General features: G+C 37.7%; 1 protein-coding gene across 9 annotated transcripts in view; it reads right to left on the bottom strand.

Moving 5' to 3' along the window:
• The window catches only part of LOC101340867 (microtubule-associated protein 4), a 223,759-nt gene that overhangs the window by 96,468 nt on the left and 103,422 nt on the right, over positions 1-23,869 (bottom strand). For all 9 annotated transcript variants that reach the window (XM_023726525.1, XM_023726546.1, XM_023726528.1 and 6 more), the window contains one exon: positions 15,038-15,106. In XM_023726525.1, coding sequence (XP_023582293.1) covers positions 15,038-15,106 — 69 coding nt within the window. The remainder of the gene's footprint in view (positions 1-15,037; positions 15,107-23,869) is intronic.

Raw genomic sequence — 23,869 nt, forward strand, 5'->3', positions numbered from 1 at the left:
TCCTCACAGTCAAAGTAGGCTAAAAGTCCAAATTCAGGGCGTCAGCTCCAGGGGAAGGCTTTCTCTCTCTCTTGGCCTTCTCATCAGTGTTCCCCCAGACTAGGAGCTTCTCTGCGCAGAGACTCCAGTCCAAAGGACGCGCTCTGCTCCCAGCACTGCTTTCTTGATGGTATGAGGTCCCCCTGTCTCACTGCTCACTTCTGTCTTTTGTATCTCCAGAGATTGCCTCAGGACACAATCCAGTCTTGCAGATCCAGTCCTGCCTTACTAACACAACTGCCACCCATCCTCCCTCATTAACATCATAGAGGCAAGATTTACCACACATGGGAAAATCACACAATACCGAGAATCACGGCCCAGCCAAACTGATAACACAAATTTTTGGGGGGACATAATTCAAACCATGACAGACTGGATTTGAGAAGTGATTAATGTAGGCTGCGATGGACACAGTGACTATAGGGATTGAGTGTCTCCTCATTTTGGGGAAAGAGAATCTCATGCATACGAAAGACAGCTGTAGCTTGTTAAGTGAAAACATGAGTTGTTTTTTTAATATACAGGAGTTCAAATGTGTGTAGAAAAGTGCATATGGAAGTTAAGCAGCCACAGATTGTGCCAGTGATCAATTTATTGACATTCAGCTCCAAGTCTACCTTTCAATGCCCTGCTGTGATAATGGAGCTGGACTCTATAAACATTTCTCCTTCATCAGCTGACAAAATGTTCAGATTAGTAGAGGGCCCAGGCAAGTTCCACTAGTGCCCCAATATGGCTTCCCAGTGATTCAGCAGTACCCTCATGGACAGTTTCCTGTTTGCCAACCTCAGCCTGTAGCACCTCAGCAAACATCTTCGCCATCTAGTAAAGACTTTCTCTAAAATATAAAACCAGCTTTAGGGGAGGAGGGTGCTCTTCCAAATTTGCTCCTTGCATGTATACTCTGCCTCGGCCCTAGGGGTAGTGACTTCTCCCTATATCTGTCATTCCTGTATTCTCTAGGGTTCTCTTTACCCCTTAGTAGTTAATTTCCTCTTATGAATTAATAGCTGTTTATGTTACGCCTTCTCTGTTCAAATTACTGTGTGATTTCTGTCTCCTGACTAGACTCTCACTAATTTAGATACTGAGAAAATAAAAACCTAACCGAGAGGACATTCAGAACAATGAAATGGCTTAAAAACACATAGCAGGAAAAAAATGGGGAAATGAGAGATGTTTAACCCAAAGAAAGTAAATCAAAAGGCACATTTTAATCTCTAATTCAAAAAGCTACCATGTGCAAGAGACAACATACTGGATCTTTGTTGTTCAGCAACAGTAAAACAGTAGCAGCAGCAGAATACCTCTTTATTTTACACAGAAAAACTGAAGACCAGAAATATTAACTTTTATTAACCAGAAAGCAGAACTCTTAGAAGGCCTCTAAAGAGTTTAACTTCAATAGTTAAACTGACAATTTACAAAGCTTTGTGTCTTCTCATCTCATTTTAAGTTGCTGAAAATCCACGGGAGGATCAGCCTTGCCAGCAGTGACAAAATCCTAAGTTAATTTTCTCAGAAGAAACAAAACAAAAGCTCTTCTTTTAGTCAGCCTGGTAGTTCACCTTTGAAGTTCACCTTCAGTTTTGTCGTCTAGAAATCGAGCATCTCCAAAGACACTATGGACCGGACATGCTCTAGTTACACCCAGTTAAAAGGCTATTATACAACCATTTAAGTAGGAATAGGAGCTGACAGCCAAACAGTGGATGATTTATTGGCAGAAGCAAACAATGAGTTGAACCTGTAAGGACTTTCTTTGTGGACATTAATCATCATCCTAATATCATCCTACATTTGTTAAGCCTTTCAACTAGGTCACAGAGCAGTGAAAATAGTTTTCTGTCTCTCAATCTAAGCAATTATTTTATTACTAGTTCTCCTTTTATAGAGCAGGAACCTCAAGCTCAAAAGCGGCAAATAACTTGCCTAAGAGACCAAAGCTAATAAATAGGTGGTAGAGCTAGGCCTGCTCTTTCCACAGCTTTCTCAAACAGAAACAAATCACTCAAGGAGTTATTCCCAGAAAGACGTTTAGCAATAACCTGGCAAAAATTATTACAAATATAGTTGTCTTGCCCTTAACTTTCTTCTCCCATATGAGGCCTGAAACAAACAGAAAGGCTCATCTACTCAAGAGAAAAATGCTGGTGAAGAGAAAGGAAAGCAGCATAATCAAGCTGCTTATGCAACTTCTTAAAATACAAAAATTTCTTTCTGTTTACAAGCAAAACAGCACAGTGGACTCTTGCTCTTTTCAACACTGAACGTAACAGTCATTATGGTCTAAATGAAAGTTTGTAATTTTTTTCAGTAGCATAAAAAGATCACAGCACAAAGGTTTAAATTAAAAGAAAAAAAAAACCACAGTGATAATGCTTTAGTCATGAAAACGTGTTAGGTAAAGACGGAAATGGAAAGTCATTGTAAACTTAAAACTGAAGAGAACTGTCGGGGCTATGGGCAATGAGCTAAAAGGCACATACTCAGGCTTTGCCCCTATCTTACTCAATGAAGAGAGGAGGGGAATGTCTGTACCATGGATAAATTAAAAGATTCCCTAGCACATCTCTTACATGCTACAGAAACATAGCAAGGGTTCTATGGGCAAAAGTCCTGATACGTGTTAGAAAGAAACAGGAAATATGTGATAGCAAAAATCCCCTTCCACTGCCAGAGAAAATCTGCTTCTTGTTCCTTCCACAGAGCTCTTCTCTCTGCTTCTATCAGTGTCTCAATGACTGCATCCTCCCACCCTCCCCTTCACCTACTTCCTTTCACCCTTTCCATCTTAGCACAGATAATCACTGCCAATCTAGGACAGACTCCTTTCTTAGAACCACACTTCTTTCTTTCAGAGCATTGAACTTAATTTTCATTAGACATTCAACAAAGTTATTCATTTCAATAAATAGCTACTGAGCACCTACAATATGCCAGGCACTGTTTTTGGTGCTAGACCACAGGAGATATCAAAATAAAATCTCTGTCTCTCTCATGATATTTCTCCTCTAGTGGAGAAAGACAAACAAGATAAATAAACAGTACAAATTATTAGAAAGTGACAAATGCCACGGAGAAAAATTACAGCAGAGAAGAGGGATACAAAAACAAAGGGGTACAATTTTAATAAGATGGTCAGAGGACTCACTGAGAAGGTGGCGAGCAGACCATGTGCATACCCTGAGGGAAGAGCATTCCAGGCAGAGGAATCAGCTCCTGCTCACAGCCCAGGGCAGGGGACCACCTGGTTGTCCAAGGTACAGCAGCAAGGACATCAGTGAAGCAAAGTAAGCAAAGGGAAGAACTAGGAGGAGATATGGTCAGAGAGGCAACAGGGGTATTAAAAGGCCTGTGGTCTTTGGTCATAGGACTTTGGCTTTTACTCTGACATGGGAAGCCACTGGAGGGTTCTGAGCAAAAGAATAAGAGGATCTATATACAAGATCACTCCGGATGTTGTTGAGTATACACTACAGAGAGCACACAAGTGGAAGCAGGCAGACTAATTTGGAAGTAGAGAGACCAATAACGGAGAGAACGATGAAAATGGTGAGAAGCGATCACGTTCTAGATCTATTTTTCTGACAAACTAGATGTGAGGTGTGAGAGAAAGAGAGGAATAAAGGGGAAGCCAAGCATTTTACCCTAAGCAACCAGACGGACGGAGTTTCCATTTAATAAGATGGGGAAGCAAGAGTTTCTTCTTCTTCTTCTGTTTGCAGTGCTTGCAGGTGGAGGGATCAGAGTTTGGTTTGTCATTGTTGGGTGTCATGGAGTCAATTCTGACCCCATGTGACAAGAGTAGAATTGCCCCACAGGGTTTTCTTGGCTCTAATCTTCATGGAAGCAGATCGACAGGTCCTTCTTCCACAGAGTCACTGGGTGGGTTCAAACCACCAACTTTTAGGTCAGCAGCCGAGCGCTTAACCATTGCACCACTAAGGATCCTTAGCAGTTCAGTTTAGTACCTCTCAAATTTGAGATGTCAACTCTATGTACAAACGGAGATTTCCAGTAGTCAGATGTATGACTCCAGAGTTTGGGAGGCAGGTCTAAACTAGAGATACTAATTTTAGATTATTAGCGTATGAATGTATCTAAAGCCATGAGGATGGATGAGATCACTAAGGGGGTGAATGTTAATAAGGAAAGGAGTTCAAGGCTTTGCCTTGGGCCTCCAATGAGAGGTCAAGAAAAGAAAGAGGAAGCAGTCAAGGAAACTAGGAGCCATCTATAAGGTAAAAGAAAAGCTCCTTGGTATTTGTCTGTTGTGGTCACACAGTTTTCCTGAACAAATGAAGGTACAGTAGTACAAGTTTCCAGGATCACTTGTTTCCTCTTTACCCCAAATTCATTAACCTATGTGGATAATTTCCATCTGAGTTTAAGTGGACCCAAAGATATCAAGTGGCTCAGGATCACAAGAGTTAACTTGTTACAATCTTGGCTAACAGTGTTAGGCAAAGACACCCCATTGAATTTCTTTATGTCTATTTGGTACACAGATCTATCTCTAGTACCTTTAAAAGGTGCCTGACACATAGCAGAGGCTCAGTAAATATTTAAATGCATGAAAAGAGCTTGACCGCCTAGCCCAGAAGTTCCCAAATTTGGCTCATGATCAAAATCACTCTGGGAGCTTTAAAAAACATATAAACTCGTGGGCCCCAGAAATTGTTTCTGTAGGACTAAGGCAGAGTCCCAGAATATATATTTCTAAATAATGTGCCCAGGTAACTCTAATAGATTGCTAAATTTATCAACAAATAACCACTGATCTAGTCCATTCCCTCACTTAATACCCTGGAAACCAAAAGACTCACATGAATCTCTCCAATCTAGAAATTTAGTATTCTCTTACTATCTAAAAAGCATCATTTGGCATTCAATTATTAGAATTTCAAATTTCCTTAGTTCTCATCCAAACTCCACATGGAATTTAACCAATATTACATTTGATCTTACAAAATGTTCCTTATAACACTGTTTAGCATTTAAATAATCAAGCCTTACGTTATAGTGTTTACGTATCTGTGCATTTTTCTCTGCATCTGGACAAACTATAACAAACCCACGAGGCAACTAACATATAAAGCATTACTTTAATTCTGAAGAGGTCTGTAAGGTTAGTGACTGACATTTCACTGCTGTTTTAGAAGGTTCTAGTTCATGGTTGTAGTAATCATTTAAGTGCATCCTTCTTATCCACACCCCAGAATTTTCATGAGGAATTATGGTAATCCTTGAACAATGTAAAAAGCATGTAAAAGTTAATTATATTATTCAGATTCCCCTTTAAAACATTAAGATGTGAGCCCCAAAACACACGAAGCAAAAACTAACAGAAACAAAGGGAGAAACAGACAATTCAAGAGTTGGAGACTTCAATACCCCCACTTTCAATAATGAACAAAACAACTAGACAGAATACCAACAAGGAAAAAGCAAGACCTGAACGACACTATAACTCACTGAGACCTAACATACATCAAGAGAATACTCCATCCAATAACATGAGAATACACATTTTTCTCAAGCACACATGAAACATTCTCCAGGACAGACCATATGTTACACCACAAAACAAATCTCACCACATTAAAAAAGATCAAAATCATACAAAATATGTCCTGCAATCATAATGCAATGAAATTAGGAATCAATAACAGAAAGAAATTTGGGAAATTCACTCCTAAATAACCAATGAGTAGTAGCAGAAATCACAAGGAAATGAGAAAATACTCTGAGGTAAATGAAAATACAACATACCAAAACTTACGAGATGCAGCTAAAGCAATGCTTAGAAGAAAATTTATAACCATATAACATAAACTTCCACCTTAAGAAACTAGGAAAAAAAAAAGAACAAAAGAAACCCCAAGCATGCAGAACAAAGTAAACAATAAAGATTAAGAGTGGAAATAAATAAAATAGAGACAACTCAACGAAAGAAAAAATTCTTTGAACAGATCAACAAAAATGGGCAAATCCTCAGCTAGACTGATCAAGAAAAAGAGACAGAAGACTCAAATTAACAAAATCAGAAATGAAAGGGCACCATCACTACCAACCTTACAGAAATAAAAAGGATTATAAGGGAATACTATGAACAATTGTATACCAACAAATTACATGACCTAGATAAAATGTACAAACTCCTACAGAGACAGAAACTAACGAAACTGACTTTAGAAGAAAACATTAGGATGGGAAATTCTAAAATAAATTCCTACGGCTAGTTTTACAGTTTCTAGCAATTAGACTTAGGAATTAGTTCCATGATAGATGGCATTCCTTCAAATTTCCCTTTATAAAAGTCCATATATCTCATCCTCTATGGTGAGGCATAAAGCAGATAAATCTTAATAGAATCTCAGTTTGAATTCACTTCACACTGGACACCTCTTGAGCCTCCACCTCACATCTCTTTAGTTCATCTTTTACTCCAGCTATGACTGCAGCATCAAGGTGTGATTTGACAAATGGAGCCCTGGTGGCGAAATGCTTAAGAGCTCAGGATGCTAACCAAAAGGTCAGCAGTTCAAATCTACCAGCCACTCCTTGGAAACCCTACGGGGCAGTTCTACTGTGTCCTATAGGGCCACTATGAGTTGGAATCAACTCGATGGCAAACAACAATTCTGCTAAAAGGAGCCATGGTGGCGCAATGGTTGAAACATTCAGCCACTAACCAGAAAGGTCAGTGGTTCAAACACACCAGTGACTCCACGAGAAAAAAGATCTGGCAATTTGCTCCTGTAATGATTACAGCCTAGGAAACCCTATGGAGCAGTTCTACTCTGTCCTGTAGGGTCACTATGAGTCAGAATCGACTCGATGACACAAAACAATTCTGTTAAACCAGAGTTTTCTGCCCCACAGCTTCTCTGATGCCAGAGGTGGGACATCTGCTGGAAGCAGCCTGGCATTGCAAATGCAAACTAGAAGTACAATGACAGATGGCAAATGGTGAATAAATGCTACCCAACTGGCCAACATAATCAATATGATGGTAAATAACAACCATCACCACAACAATTCTGTTACTCTGTAACTCAGACACAGATCCTCAAAAGGTTCCAAGAGGATTACGCCCCTGCTGCCCACAGCAGTAACTAGGTTAACTGCTTCATTGAATTGGCATTTTCTCTTTCCAATTTCACTTTTCCCAGTCTCCTATTCCCTGGGATCACTTCTCAAAAACTACCTACACGCAAAGCCCTTGCCTTCAGCTTGGATGTTCCTCAAAAAAGTAGAGCCTAAGACAGGCCTTAAAACAGACCTTTAAGGGTCCATTCCTTCCAACTGCCTTTCTGATGTTTGGTTAGTATTTAAGAAGATCCACTGGCTTCTCCTTAGACTAGGTTCAATTTCCAGCTCTATTATTAACCTAACTTCTACCTATTCAAAGGCAAAATGGATATACTGTTATTTATTCAAAAGAGCTTTACAAACTCTAATGTGTTATATAAATAACAGTTATCCTTATTATTAATGAGATATATCAGATAGAAAAACTGGTTCAAGTCTAGAAATCACTAAAAATACAATATCAATTTACAGTATCTGTGTGGATGATTAGCAGTTCTGTGAGTAAAAATCCTCTGGTCTCTGATAGGGTGTGGTTCTATCTATAATGCTTTTATTTTTCATAAGGAGAATGTATGATTTATTACTTATGGAATTACACATAAAGAAAAAAGAAAATATTCTATTATCTATATATGACTTTCGGCTCATTCTACAGTGCTAAGTGAATCATATAAACAAAGTTATGTCTAAAAAACATATCAGAATTATGGACTCACTCAAAGCACAGGAAGAAGCTATTTTATGTTACTCAATACAAAACCCCAATAGAAAATGAAACCAAATGGCTCACAGTATAATTAAATGCTTTACTTAGATGAAGGGTTCTTAATTTCAGTCCATGAGCTGGTTTCAAGGGAGTCCTAAATACCCTAGAAGTAAGTGTAATATATTGTATTAATACGTATATATAGATTTTTCTGGGAAGAGGTTCTATATTTTTATCAGAAATTCATGAATCAAGAAAGCTTTAAGAACCGTTAGGTGTTGGTATTTTACTGATGTGTCTCCAATATGTAACTTGTATCTACAAAATGAAAGAATAGGACTAAAGCTTTGTTTTCAGGGTTTGGGGAGGGGGAAAAATAAAGGACATCTCACCATGTGTACATATCTAAGAACACAATGTGTAGCTTTGTTCAGATTTCATTTATGAGTTGTAACACCAATTTATGGATAGGCTGAAATAGCTGTTTAGAACCTCTAAATACAACAGATTTATTTTTCTGTTAAGACTTCACATTTTTGGTGCTTCAGAATTTTTCTAATGCTAAATCCTTTGCATTCTATCTGATGATACAAGAGACAGGGGTGAAGCACCTAGGATACCTTCACTGTCATGGCATTCCAACAAAGTGGTTTTACTATTCCACTGCTGGTGTGACCTGAGGGATTGGACTGACACCGTATTATCCCATTTAGAGCAGTTATCACATCTACCAAAAAGCCATCTACCTACTCCGATCACAATGAAAACAACCAGTTAACAGTGCCATTTGTGGAGCATGTACTACATTGCACCTAGCCCCAAAGACTGTAAGTAACAGCAATTTACCTCCACAGAGGTTTATTCCACAAATAATTTGTGGTAAAGTCTTGGTAAGCCTTCACTCTAATGGAAAAGCATAGATAAAAAATTGAGGATAATCCAGTTTTATGCCTGACTTAAGAACAAAACTAACACTCTGTGCCTTCCCCACCAGTCCTGTGTCTTTGCTCAGAACACTATCTAGCCTCCCAGGTCCACCATATTATCAGGTCAACAAGAAGGAATAACCTAAATGTAGTCAGTCAGGTTTCATGACTCTCATCAAGAATGAAACACTAATAAAATCCAAGAATTGTTCCAAATCACCAAAAATTTTAATTTTAAGTATCTCTGAGAAAGGCAGAAGCCCTGGTGGTGCCATGGTTAAGTGCTTGTTTGCTAACAGAAAGGTCAGCGGTTCAAACCCACCAGCCGCTCTATAGGAGAAAGATGTGGCAGTCTGCTTCCGTAAAGATTTACAGCCTTGGAAACCCTATGGGGCAGTTCTACTCTGTCCTATAGGGTCGCTATGAGTTGGAATCGACAACATGGCAACGGGTGGGTAGAGTATGAAAAATGTAGTAAGGATTGTAAATTATTCCTTATAGTATTTAAATTCTTGTGCTTCAAACTAAGAACAATAAATCATTAAGCTCTCTTAATAAAAGGAAACGTAAGAACATTAAATTAAGCTTTCTTAATAAAAAGAAATGTCTGCCTAGCTGAAAAAGCTCTCTACGCCATGCAAATTACCTCAGGCTTAGAATCCTTTCAATGTCTTAATTTAGTCAACATATTGTATTTGCAAACCTATCTATTGTAAAGAAACACCCAGAATGGCTAGGGAATTGGGCATTCTGTTAAATTCTTCCTAGATACAGCATACTGGATTATCAAATAATAAACTTACAAAATTAAAACGTTATTATATATAGCAAGTCCTATTTGATGATTCATAAGGCACTTTAGAAAGCCATGAACATGAACTTTAACTGGACTGCACTACGTACACATGAAGTAGCAGAAGTGATCTAACAGTAACTGACATGCTATGAGATAACTTCTTACTGCCACTCTACCAACTATCTTTCTCACCAGATGCTATTCGGTATTATTATTACTAGATATCAGTCATTTGAGCTTCTTGACTCTTACAGATTCTGGATGAAAGGGAGTTTACTCTCAGAGTCAAAAACAATAAGTGAAAGTGCTTGGAAAAAGTAAAAAGTCTTACATTTATGGAATTATAATGGGTAGGATTAGAGGCTTTGTTAGACTGACAACTCATGCCTCAAGAATCTTTATTTACCAAACTTGTGTCATAGTCACATTATATTACAATAATTAAGACCCCAACCAAATCCAGTCTGTGAGGTGTTAATGTAAGATGTTTATTAGTGCAATTTATTTAGCACAATGATCACATTAAAATGTCCCAATATACAAACTACTGGAATCTAAAGTCACAAAAAATACAAACTTAGGTATATGAACAAAGCTATAAAAATATCACTTAAAAAACAAAGTTCTACATCTTCAACACTGGGCCAGAAAAGAAAAAGAGAGAGAGCGCATATAAGAAACATCACATTTCAACAAAGCAACATCAACCAATCTGGCTGCCTCACCAGTGAGAGACTGGGCCACTCCACTGTGGCCATCATGGCAGTACAGCATTACATTATGGGACTCGCAACCTCATATGAAACTGTGTGAAACACTGAATTTATTTCTTTCAAAATGAAACATCCAAGTAAAACAAATGGAGCTAACAATATACACCAAATTTTAGTTGGCTGTTTGTAGCAAATTTCAACAATTCCATAAATTCAAACAGAAAACATATTTGGAAAAAAACAAATTTCAAACAAAAATAAACAATGGAAAGGAAATAAAAGTGGAATAAATCAATGTCAGTGATGAAGCGAGTGTGTGCCTTTGACTACTGCATCAGGAGAGCTGCACTCAGGTTCCTCTGCCTACCTGTCACTGAGACCAGCTACAGAGACTGGTTAGAATTGAGAGAATAGCTTCAAACCTGATTTCAAGAAGCTAGCGCTACTAGTTTTACAAAGTTCCCTGGCCAAAAACAACAACAATAACTTGTTAAACAACTGCACACCAAAGGGAAAGAGTTGTGTTTTATTTCAAGGTGTGCTCTCCTATGGTAAGACTTTCCATATTTTGTCAACTGTGTCTCTCCTGTCCAGAACTAATAGAAGGAATTCTTGGCAGAGAAATCCTCCTCTAAGATCCTTGTACAAGAGGGAATTGCTTACTAAATTCCAGAAGGAATTGTAAAGACTAGGTTAAAACTTTTACGGTATTCTGCTTTTACCATCCAGAAGTGGTTTTATATCGGAGGGTCTAAAACAATGTACAAATCTTCCTCAGAAGATGGTGACACTTTATTTCTTTTAACCTGAAAAAATCGGTAGCTTAGAGGTTATAAAAACCTCCATAATCAGTAAGATGACAGAAAATTAAAACGAGTATTTCACATTCCAGATCCTAAACCAAAATTCTTCTAAGACTTCATAACACGGTCGTGTTTCATATTCTATATCCAAAACTCTGATCAAAGCTTTTCATTGTAAAAGTTCCACAGTACTTATCCCAAATAGTTCTAGACTTTTTAAGCTATTGGTTTGGAAAAATGAACAAAAATAAGAAAGTCTCATTTCAACCATTCTTAGAGTGTGAGGAATATTAGAATGTGTGAATGTAAATGCTAACGTTCAAGGTTAAGGATTTTAAACACATGTCCATGTGTGATCCACAAATCCCACCTGTATGCTGTGTAAAGGTACCTCCAGAGTTCAAAGAGATACTAATCCTAAACACAGTTTAAGTCCAATCACATAATCATTTCATTAGAAACCTGATGAATTGCTTGTGTTTCTTAAATGTGTCACAACTTAGTTTCATTCTGGTGTTGTTACAGAAAAAGTTTTCTATCTGTATCAACATCTCACTATTCTAATCATACAGGATTCAAGCACATTATAACTTGGTTCCATTTTATTTAACTTCTCAATTCTTACTTTGATAGTTCATTATCATGTTAAAAGTAACTTTGGTTATAAAATCCCACACACAAGAATAAGGTTGTCAAATTTTTAGGGGAAATCTAAGCCTAGATAAACAGATGATTAATTTAATAATAAAAACAATTTTGGCTCAACTGCAAATGACAACAGATGATTTAATCTGGGGAAATATTTTTTAAAGTTTAATCAGTCACTCTAAATTAGAAAGCTTTAAATTAAAATAGCTATTGTTATTCAGATTTTAGTAAGGTGGAGAGAAACTTAAGTAGAGTGAAAGATTCCCAAAAACCCCACACCCACTGCCGTGGAGTCAATTCCGACTCATATCGACCCTACAGGACAGAGTAGAACTGCCCCATGTGGTCTCCAAGGCTGTAAATCTTTACGGAAGCCAACTGCCACATCTTTCTTCCGTGGAGCGGCTGGTGGGTTCAAACCACCGACCTGTCTGGTTAGCAGGAGAATGCTTTAACCATTGCACTACCAGGTTCCTCCTGAAAAATGAATCACCCCTAAAAGCAAGCTTACAGAGGTAAAGGGGAAGCGGAGGAAAAGGGAGGTTCACTGCAGTTCTGGTGGACTCAACCCCTTTATGAAAGCACACGTTCTCATTTGGTGTTACAATATCCTGATTCGTGGTGAAGATTTGAAAACCAAATGAAAAAGGCCAACTAAAAATGTTTAAAGAAAGAAAAATGTGAGATTGAATTGAATGATAAAATGAATTTTAAAAAAAAGAACAAGAAATAAAAGATATTAGATGATTTTTATAAAAATACTAAAATTAAAAAGAATCGTCTTGCACTTTGTGTTCACAAAGGGAAAGGAAGTTCCAACAAGCCCTGCAGAGCACAAAAGGAAGCAGGTGGTTTGCTCAGGCATCAGGAGAAACAGGCCCCGGAGAACTACCCCCAGCTTCTTCTAAATCGTGTCCAGGAAGGAAAAGCAAAGCTCTGCAAAATGCTGAAGGTTTTAGAAGTGTAACGATGCTTAGGAAAGATCACTGGTCTGGTGTTGCAGCAGCCCCAGTGTTGAGATACACGCTAGGCTTCTAGGAGGAGAAAAATAGAAAGGGAGGAAGAAGTAGGAAGGGGAAGGAAAGGGCGGAAAAGCACAGGTCATTAGTAAACAGCAAGTTCAACATAGCAAGGTGCTCATAAACCCTTTATATGCCATCAGTGGAGCTGGCCTCCTCTTAGGACTACAGATAAAGTTCTGAAGGAAACAGAAATCAGAATTTTCAAAATGGCATTGAGCTAGATGCTCGTTAGTGATGGCCAAATTAGAATAAAGTCACAACATGCTCCAAAAACATGCACCCTTGACTCCCTACTCCCTCCTCCCCGCAAGAAAACATGCACATTTTCAGTAAAGCAATACAGTTAAGAGGTCAAATTCAAAACCCAAACATCCACCCTGTTGTGTAAGCCATACTCTACCTGAGGGTAGAGAGGTATCCACAAGCAGGAAGACCTGCTCTTATAAGGTCCTGGGTAGTTCAAAAACAGCTGGGTTCTTTCTAGTCTCTAGGGAACTAAAATCTTGAAACAGTAAGGGCCAGGCTGCTTGCTTTTCCTGTTTTGTCTTTGTTTTCCCCGCACTATAAAGATTTGGCAGTGGGGAGTAACTGCTACATAGAGCCTGAGTCTCATCACTCTTCTGATCAGACTTGATATCCCGCTACAGAAGAAACCTAGTTTTGATAGTTCTTTCCTTCCTGGATGAAAATGGCATCCACTTTTACAACTGCTTAATCAAATCAATCCCCTCCAGCCTTTCCTTCTCCTGGCACTGGCTATGGGTTAAAGAAAGCTGAAATTAGTCATTAAAATAAAGTTCACATTCAGGTTTCTTTTCCTTTAATCACGGGGATATTTGTATAAATGTTTTCATAAAACAAAACTACATAAACAATTACTTTCAAAGCAGGCAGAGAAAAAGTAAATACTACATAAGAATACGGTTATCAAAGAAATATCAAAATTTCAGTTCACGAAAGTGGCACATCTGATAGTTTTTTGCTTTTAAAGTAAAGCGTTCTTAATTCATGAGCTGCTAATCAGGATGTTCATGTCACTAGGTAAAACTAACATTCACGACAAATAGGACCTGTCGTCAATAAATCTGAGATATAGAGATACAGCATTTCCTAAGATCACGAAATAAAGAATAAATCCTGGAATAACTGCTATTGCTAACAGAAGGCTTTTCGGAAGCCTTAGGAACCAAGAAATCCTATGGCGGCTTAAGGCTGAGATACGTGTACAAGAAGAGAACCACAGAAACAGTACATGTCTCATGCTTACACTGTGTAATGTGAATCAAATGTTAAGTCCCAGTTAAAAGCATACTCTGCAGAGAATGATATGCTCGATCATTAGAAGACAACTCATTTGAGCCAACAGTGTCAGCCTGATCACAACTGCAATTAAGTGCAGTAATTTATAAAAATATAACATCAGACTGATGTTGATAGCAAATGACTCACATCGGCTACCTAAAAAAAGATTTCCATAGTACATGCCTATGGATTCCTGCTACTGCTCTGAGAAGTGTACTTACTAAAAGGATGCCGGGGGTGGGGGGGTTGTTATGTGGTAGGAACCCACAGGAACCTCAGCATCCTGGGTGGTGCACCCTCAGCTTTAACTGAAAGGTTGGAGGTTTGAGAGTAAACCAGACGAGCCTTGGAAGAAAGGCGTGGTGATTTACTTTAGAAAAATCAGCCACTGAAAACCCTATGGAGCACAGTTCTCCTCTGACACTTCCTGGGGTGGCCATGAGTCAGAGTTGACTATGGCAATTAATTTTTTTTAAGTAATGGGCTAGGAATAAGTTAGAGACAAATTTCAAAAGCAACAGTTACGGGAAAGATAAAGGAAAATAAGACAGTCGGCAAAAGAGAAAGGAAAGAACTTGTAATTCGTAACTCATAGGTTTCCTACCACTGAGGCCAGTAAAGCAAACTAAGGCAGTGTTCATTCAGGGAAGAATACCTAAAAGGCTCTAGTTGGGCAAAGGCCTCCAATATAATGTATTTTGAGGATGATTATTCTGCATCTATAAAAGCATTTAATATTGCTCTAGCTGTTGAATGGTATAAATGCAAAAACTACTCAAGTAATATCAAAGGAAAGTCATTCTTCTCTTGCCTTAGTTGGAGGTTTTATGTGGCAGAAGCCCTTGGTTTAAATGTATCCAACAAGGGGGGCAAAAAAAAGAATAAAATCCTCAAATAATTCATATGCTTCCACTAGGAATCCTCCGCAAAGGCACTTACTGAGACTGTTTCACCCACACATTTGGGGAATCTTGGACTTACCTGTAGTGTCATTCCCTTTTATTTCATGATCACCATTGGCAAGCACTGCTGGTTTAGAAGATGGAGTACCTGCAACAACCATGGAGAATAATTACCTATTTGTGGCTGATAGAAAAATGAAAACCAGATCCAATTACCATCTAACTAGTAAAAGTTTTGTCACTCTTCATATCATTTGCTTTAAACACATAAAAATCTGTCCAAAATTTAAAATTCAGAAGCACAGAAGAGAACTGAGGCAGTAAGTCCCACAGTGCCCAAGCTCTGTCAAGTATTACCACTATAGCAAAGTCCTTCCAGATAAGCCAGGCTGTCTTTTCTGTTCTATAAATTGTTAAACATCACCATTAAATTCAATAAAACCATCATGAAACACCTGAGGTTTACTATGTATGATTCAAATCATATGACCCAAGGACATGGGGCCTTTTAGAACAACTCTCACATTGGAAGCACAGGGCACCACCACTGCTCCTGGACGGATGATTACACGGAGGTCAGCAGCAGTGCTTCTAGAAGCAGAGGGCTACTTCTTTCTCTTTCTCTTCCTCTTTTTAATTTTAGCCATTCTAATAGTGTGTAGTCATGTCTCATTCCCTAATGACTAAAGATGCTGAGTATCTTTTCATATGCTTATCTGCCGTTCCTGTATCTTCTTTGGTGAACTTAATGGTAAAAATCTTTCTTTTACTATTTTTTAATTGGGTTGTTTGTCTTCTTAACATTGAGTTTTGAGAGCTCTTTATATATTCTGAATACCAGTCCTTTGTCAGATTAATTTTGTAAATATTTTATCCCAGGCTGTAACTTGTCTTTTCATTTTCTTAACTGAGTCTTTTGAAGAGCGGAAGTTTTAAATTTTGATGAAGTCTAATTCATCACTTTTTCTTTTATGGATTATGCTTTTCGTGCAGTAGCCAATAAATCGTTCCCTAATCCAAAGTCACAGGATATTCTCCTGTGTGTCCTCTAGTTTTATAGTTTTCATACTGAGGTCTATGATACATTTGGAGTTAAATCCTATGTATGGTATGAGTCTAGGTTCATATTTTGCTAAAACATCTAGTTGTTTTGGTATGATTTGTTGAAAAGACTATTCATATTCTGTTAAATTGTCTTTGCGTATTTGTCAAAAATCAATTGATCATACATGTGTGGGTTATTTCTGGACTCTTTATTCTGTTCCACTGATCTATAAGTCTACCCATTTCACCAGTGCTACACTGTCTTGATTATTGCATTTGTATAGTAAGTCTTGAAGTCAGATGGTAATGTAAATTCTCTAACTTGGGATTTTTTCAAAATTGTTTTGGCTATTCAAGTTCTGCATTTCCAGACAAATTTTAGAATCAGTTGTTGATTTATACAAAAAATCCTGATGAAATCTTTATTGTGATTGCGTCAAATATATAGTTCAATTTGGGGATGTATAAGCATTTCTGAAAGTCTCAGACTATATCCAACATGTTAGCAACCTGCCTAGCTCTGCAGTCAGCCTGCCAACCCAAGAGTTTTCTATGAATCACTCTCAAGAACCTCACAGAGACATTTTTCATAAGCAACAAGTGAAAATCTAGAACATGTTACTAAAATATAAAATGCAAGATTTTACTTCGTTAGCTTTTTTTTTTTTATTTAAGATTTTACTTTTAATTACAACAAAGTATGCTGTTCAATCTTCTGGTCCCCACAAATTCAAGGAGGAAATCTTTCCCATAAACTTCTCATTGAAAAAGATCATTTTGTTATCTCAGAGGAACAACCTAAAAGAACAAGGCAGACCAAAAACAGTATCAATTAATTGGAAGAAGGAGATAGAAATAAAGGAATGGAAGATAATAGACTTTTATTAAATATACACTACGTACAAGGCATCACGCTAGGTCTCACATATTGTGTTTTACTTATCCAAAGAGATGCCAAATATGTTCCATCACATAAATTAAAGAAATTCCCTCTTACCCTCACACAATGAGCTTATAAGATTTGTTCTTCGTAGCTCAAGAAAGAATTTTTTTTAATCTGCCTCATTTAAAAATGCAGATTACAGGAAAACGAAAATTACAAAAACTGATACCATTTTTTGGCTACGAGATTGATAAAAGCTTCTTAAAATTTGATAATAGCCAGAGTTGGCAAGGGTGTAGGAAAATAAATAATTTCATACACTATTAGAGGGAGTATCAATTGGAACAACTTTTTAATAAAACAAATTTTTAAATCCCACTTAACCCACTTTTAGGTATTTAGTTCACAAAAAGACATAAAAGTATACAAAAGTGAATGCAAACAAGACGTTTATTATGGCAGTCTGAAAATAACAAATGTCCACCAATAAATTCACTATACTGTGAAATAGTATGCAGCCATAAAAAGAAATGAAGTAGCTCTTCATGTACAAATGTGAGATGATGTCAGGACATACTGAAGGAAAAACAAAAAGTTAATATGGCATAATAGCATTTATGGAAAAAGCAATACACACATAAATATACAGAAAAAAATATGAAAGAATATACACCAAACACCACTGGTAACTGCTAAAGAATGGAATGTGGGGGGCTGGAGATGGGGATGAAAAATGAAGACTTTCACACAAACACAAATTCTTGTTTTAACTGAGCACATTAAAGAAATTAAGCATGGGAAAAAAGAGAGCAAACTGAGGCACACCTGTCAGCCTCAACACCCTACACAAGTCCTTAAAAACAGAAGAAAAGACTGTTCAAAAGAATGAAGTAACAACTACCCAGACACCGACCGTTCTGACAAGGATCACAATAGAGGGTCCCAGACAGAGCGGGAGAAAAATGTAGAACAAAATTCACACACACAAAAAAAAAGACCAGACTTACTAGTCTGACAAAGACTGAAGGAACTCCCGAGACTATGGTCCCTGGACACCCTGCTAACTCAGAACTGAAGCCACTCCTGAAGTTCACGTTTCAGCCAAAGATTAGACAGGCCTTTAAAACAAACATTAACACACGTGAAGAACATGCTTCTTAGTTCAATCAAGTATACGAGACCAAATGGGCAACACCTGCCCAAAAGCAAAGATAACAAGGGAGGAGGGGACAGGAAAACTGGACGAATGGACACACAGCATCCAAGGTGGAAAGGAAAGGGGGAAAGTGCTGACACATCACAAGGATTGCAGCCAATGTTACAAAACAATGTGTGTATACATGTTTGAATGAGAAAGTAATTTGTGCTGCAAACTTTCACCTAAAACACACACACACACACACACACACACACACACACATCCCTAGAAATCAAGAAGGGTACCCTCCAGTGCACCAGAAATTACAAGAAATCACCAGGAAGATGAAAGCAAATGAGATCACACTGAAGGACAAATCACAGGCAAAAGGCACGGGAAAGCAGGACTCCAGGGTACTCTAGTCTTTGCAGCAGCAGGGGTGTTGGGGATGCCACCAGAAGCTGCCAAGTGGGTCCTACCTCCTTCCTTCTCCCACCACTACAACCCTTAGCCTTGTGCCAGCCCCCTGATGGGAGCAGTGAGAGGCTGGATGCTTTGGCATAAGAGGAGCAAACTCCCCAGGTGACAGGTGATAACCGGAGGAGTGGGGAAACCTCAAACCCACAAGATTAGCTATTGGCATACGCTACTTGGCAGGCAGTAGAAAAGTCATGCATCACAGGGAATCTCAAATAGACAGTGTAGCCAAATATTTGAAGAAATCTACTACCATAAAGGAAAGGTTATCACATTCAAAGAGAATACTACCCAGGGAAACAATGTTGATAGAGCAAATAGAGGATTTTTTTAAAAATACATTATTTCCTTCAGAAGGATAGAAGAAAGTATTACAAATCTATGAAACAAAAGGAAGCCCTAAACAAAGTGAATTACTTAATGACTGAGTAACAAATCCTTTTGTTACATGGTTTCCAATTATTTGCTTTTATCAAAACTGAAAGAGGTCATAGTGGAGTTGTCATCTGATAGGTCATTAATAATAATTTCTGATAATATTGCACTACAGAATTCTTAGCATACAACTCAAAGAATCAAGGACATTGCCATAATAAAGCTTCCATTTGCACATACTGAGCTATGTAAAAAAGGTTTCTTGGCTGTATGTCTATAAAGACAATAGGAATAAAATTGCTAAATCCTGTCTCATTCTAGCAAGAAAAAAATGTTTCTTCAGATTCGTGATCTAATTAAAAAAAAAAAAAATAGACCCCATCATCTCATTAAGAAAAACATTTTCAATCAAATTCAACTTTATGTTTATAACAATTTATCAAAAATTATAATATATTTATAGTGTTTTGATTAACTAGTAATTGTGATGATCAACTAGTCACTGTGATGACAGTCACTTGGTCACTTCTGGACCAAGTTAATACTTAGAGCCTTACAGTCACAGGAACTTTTTAAATTAAAATTTAGTTGACATACATATTCAGTTGCAGAAACGTGATAACTTAATCAAGAAAAAAAATTCAAGCATAAAAATGTATTATTATTGTTGTTCTTAGCTGCCATCAAGTAGGCCCTGACTCAAGGCAACCTTATACATAACAGAATGATAATGCTGCCCAGTCCTGTAGCATGAGACATGGAATTGCATGAGACAAGGAATCAAAAAAGGACTTAAATTTCCAATGATAAAGAACATGTATTTTTAAACTAGATGATTATGGGTATCAAAAAGCTATGTATTTACAAGCATTTAGATACATTTAAAAGAGCAATGCAACTTATTTTTATGCATCAAAAGTAAAATATTCTGAAAATCACATGCTTTCCAAATACTTAAAACTTTTGCTACATGTCAACTTAAAAACATGCAAAGGGTACAAAATATTTCAGAATTCTCATGAGGGCATATGAGCAAAATGTTCAAGATAGCTGCTTAAGACCAGTGCAGCAGTTACAAAGAATGATTTATACCTAATGACAGAAAATTTTCCAAGATGTAAAAATAAAAAGAACAAGTTATAAAAAGCAATGTATATGGTTTGATCCCATTTGCATAAAATGAAAGCCACACAAAACACTAAATTTCTGATTGTATATGTTTGTAAAGAAATAGAACATAGTCTTAAAAGATCTACTCCTCTTGAGAAATAAATAGGATTAAGTGGGAGTCAAGGGAAATTTTCACTTATTTGAACTTTCTTTTTTTTTTTACCTAAAATTTTTACTTTGGAATAGTTTTAGATTTACAGAAAAATTGCAAAGATAGTTGAGAGTCCCCATATGCCCCACACCCAGTTCCTCAAATATTAACATCTTACATTAATATATTTGTCACAGTTAATGAACCAACATTAGTATACTATTATTAACTAAAGTCCATACTTTACTCAGAATTCCTTAGTTTTTCCCAAATGTTCTTTTTCTGTTCCAGAATCCCATTCAAGGATACTATACAGTTAGTTGTCATATCTCCTTAAGCTCTTCCTGACTGCAACAGTTTCTCAGACTTTGTTTTTGCTGCCTTGACAGTTTTGATGAATACTTGGTAGGTGTTTTGTAGGATATCTTTCAATTAGGACTGGCCTCAAGGTTTTCTCATGATTAGACTGGAGTTATGGGTTTTGGGGAGGAAGACTACAGAGGTGAAATGCAATCCTCAACACATTATATCAAGTGTACATACTGTCAACCATGACTTATCACCATTAATGTTAACCTTGATCACCTGGCTGAGGTAGTGCTTCCTATACTGTAAAAGTTGTTCTTTTTTCACTCTTTTCATAATAATCCCTTTGAAAGTGACCATGCACAGCCGACACTTCAGGAGTGGAGAGTTATGTGCCATCTTCTTAAGAAGGGCAAAGTAACTACATAAATTATTTGGAATTTCTCTGCATGGGAGATTTGTCTATTCACCTAACTTATTTATTAATTCAGTCATTTACTTATATCCGTATGGCTGTTCATTTTATAGGAGCCCTTGTGGCGCAGTGGTTAAAGCATTCGGCTGCTAACCCCCCCAAAAAAAAGGTTGGTAGTTCAAACCCACCAGCAGCTCTGCAGGAGAAAGATTTGGCAGTCAGCTTGCATAAAGATTTTCAGTCTTGGAAACCCTATGGGGCAGTTCCACTCTGTCCTATAGGGTCACTATCAGTCAGAATCGACTTGATAGCAGTGTTAATTCATTTTATACTTTGGGTTATAATCCAATACTACTTCACTTATTTTGTTGTTCTAATTGTTCCAGTTTTGGTCATTAGGAGCTCTTTTTGTTGGCTTCTGTGCCCCTTTGACATACTCCCATCATACTGGGTTTTTTTGAGCTTAAGTTTGTTTTTTAACAGTATTTTTAATTGATGATTTGTGCAATTGAAGGTTCTTTTGGTTTTGTTTTTAAGTGAAGGGAATGAGAAAGCGATTTAATGGAGGATAGAATGCATGGTGGCAGTCTAATCTGCAGATACTTGCCAACTTTTTCCCTGTCATTTGCAATATAAACTGTTCAGAAGGAAATTTAGTCTCAGGCGATATAATGGAACAATTCTATTTGGATTCATAAAATATGACTTTCAATTACCTAAAATACAACAGAATACATTCCATCTGGCTTGGGAACCAAAAGATTATTCAAAAGTCATTTGCTTGGATGCTAAAACTAGTATGTGAAAGTTGGATTAAGAACAGGATATATTCACAGTCTCAAAGTATCTTCCCCAAATTTACTTATTCATTAAAGAGAAAAATAGTTATTTTACAGCCGACAAACCTGGCACACACTAACTTAACCTAATGATCCAAGTTATTACCACCAAAGCTTCCGGTTTCTGGTCTGGCATGTAAAGAGCTTAGAAGTCATCCCTCTTGTCCTCACATGAAGAAAACTGAAAATCAACAACTCTTCTTAGATCATTCAGAGAACTGAGGTCACAAAGCAAACCACTGGAGAGACAGACTAATACAGACTCTTACTGCAAGCAGATATCACCAACAGCAGGAACCAGTATCAGGTAAGAACGCTTAACACGTAACTGACTAATTGCTGGAGAATAAGCTTGGAATATGTGCGCAGTGGTGGTTCAGTGACAGAATTCTTTCCTTTCATGCAGGAGACCTAAATTCTAATCTGGGCCACGACCAGTCTGTGAGAGGTAGATTGCGTGTTGCTATGATACTGAACAGGTTTTAGCAGAACTTTCAAGACTCAGACAGACTAAGATAAGGCCTGGTGATCTACTTCCAAAGATCAGCCAATGAAAACCCTATGAATCACAATGGTCTGACCTGCAATGATCACGGGGATGGTGCAAGACAGTGTTTTGTTTCATTGTACTTGGGATCACCATGAGTCAGCGGCCAACTGTACAGCAGCTTATAACAATTATTATGAACTACAATTATTAGTACTACTTTTTACTTCTTTCCCAAAAAGAAACAAGTTAAACCAAACTCATTACCATCGAGTCTCATAGCAACCCTACGGGACAGAGCAGAACTGCCCCATGGGGTTTCCAAGGAGCAGCTGGTGAATTTGAACTGCTGACCTTTTGGTTAGCAGCCATAGCACTTAACCACTGCACCACCAGGGCACCAAAGTGACAAAATATATTTTTAAATCAAAGAAAAAAAACAACTATTTTTCAATAATGTCATACAAACTTTTATGCATACACATAACTTCCTCAAATATGATCAGTGAGATTATTAAGAAAGTTTAGCATTAGATATTTATGCCTACTTAATTACCTACCACTTTGGTTTGCAGATATACTGTATTTTTACACAAATAACCCAAAACTTCTGCTTCTGTTTGCCGGCTGTGCCCCTCGCCAATGAGATATTTTCATAAGTGCACTACGCTAATTTTTTTTACAGCAACATGTGGAAGAGGAATGGCATGGCGGCACTTGTGACGGTGCCTCCAGGGGGAGGGCGCGACAGGCAAACAAACGCAGAAGGTACACATTATTTCTTATTTGCGTAAAAATACGGTAATTGCTTGTTAGTCTGCATATTAACACATCCCAAGCCTGAACAAAATTACTGCAGTTCAGCTTAACAAACGACTGTACATCGACCACATGCCAAGGGCAGTGATCTCGCTGTTAATGCAGACTTGACCATGTTTCCCATTCCCCTTAAAATAGTTCCGCATAGACTGTGAGACTGCACGTTCTCACTCTCTCTGCCCATCCATGGCTCCCTCGTCACTTCTCTCACTTATCATTTTAATCTCTGGTTTCTTAACACTGAGAAACTTCAGGTTGCTGGTACACTTTGGGCTCTTCTGTCCCTCTATTTTTGCTAAAGGTGTTGTTCTGAACGGGATATAAAAGTCAACAAAACATTATCCCTACAACAGAACAGCTTTTAAGTGTGAGAGACAACCAAATAGCTTCACCTTACAAATGCTTTGAGAGAAAAAAGATTCAGGGATGTGGTGAGATTAATTACTTCTGTGTGTGGCCTTTCTAGACATGGTCTTTTTATTTTATCGTTGTACTTTAAGTGAAAGTTTATAATTCAAGTTAGTCTCTCATACAAAAATTTATACATACATTCTTATGTGACTCTAATTGCTCTCCCTATACTGTGACAGCACACTCCTCCTTTCTACCCTATTTCCCGTGTCCATTCAACCAGCTCCTGACCCTCTCTGCCTTCTCATCTCACCTCCAGACAGGAGCTGCCCACTTAGTCTCATGTATCTACTTGAGCTAAGAGGTACACTCTTCACAAGTATCATTTTATGTCCCATAGTCCAGCCTAATATTTGACTGAAGAGTTGGCCTTGGGAATGGTTTTAGTGCTGGGTTGACAGAGAGTCCGGAGGCCATGCTTTCTGGGGTTCCTCCAGTCTCAGACCATTAAGTCTG

This window comes from Trichechus manatus, unplaced genomic scaffold (assembly GCF_000243295.1).
Source record: "Trichechus manatus latirostris isolate Lorelei unplaced genomic scaffold, TriManLat1.0 scaffold00001, whole genome shotgun sequence".
Taxonomy (NCBI): domain Eukaryota; kingdom Metazoa; phylum Chordata; class Mammalia; order Sirenia; family Trichechidae; genus Trichechus; species Trichechus manatus.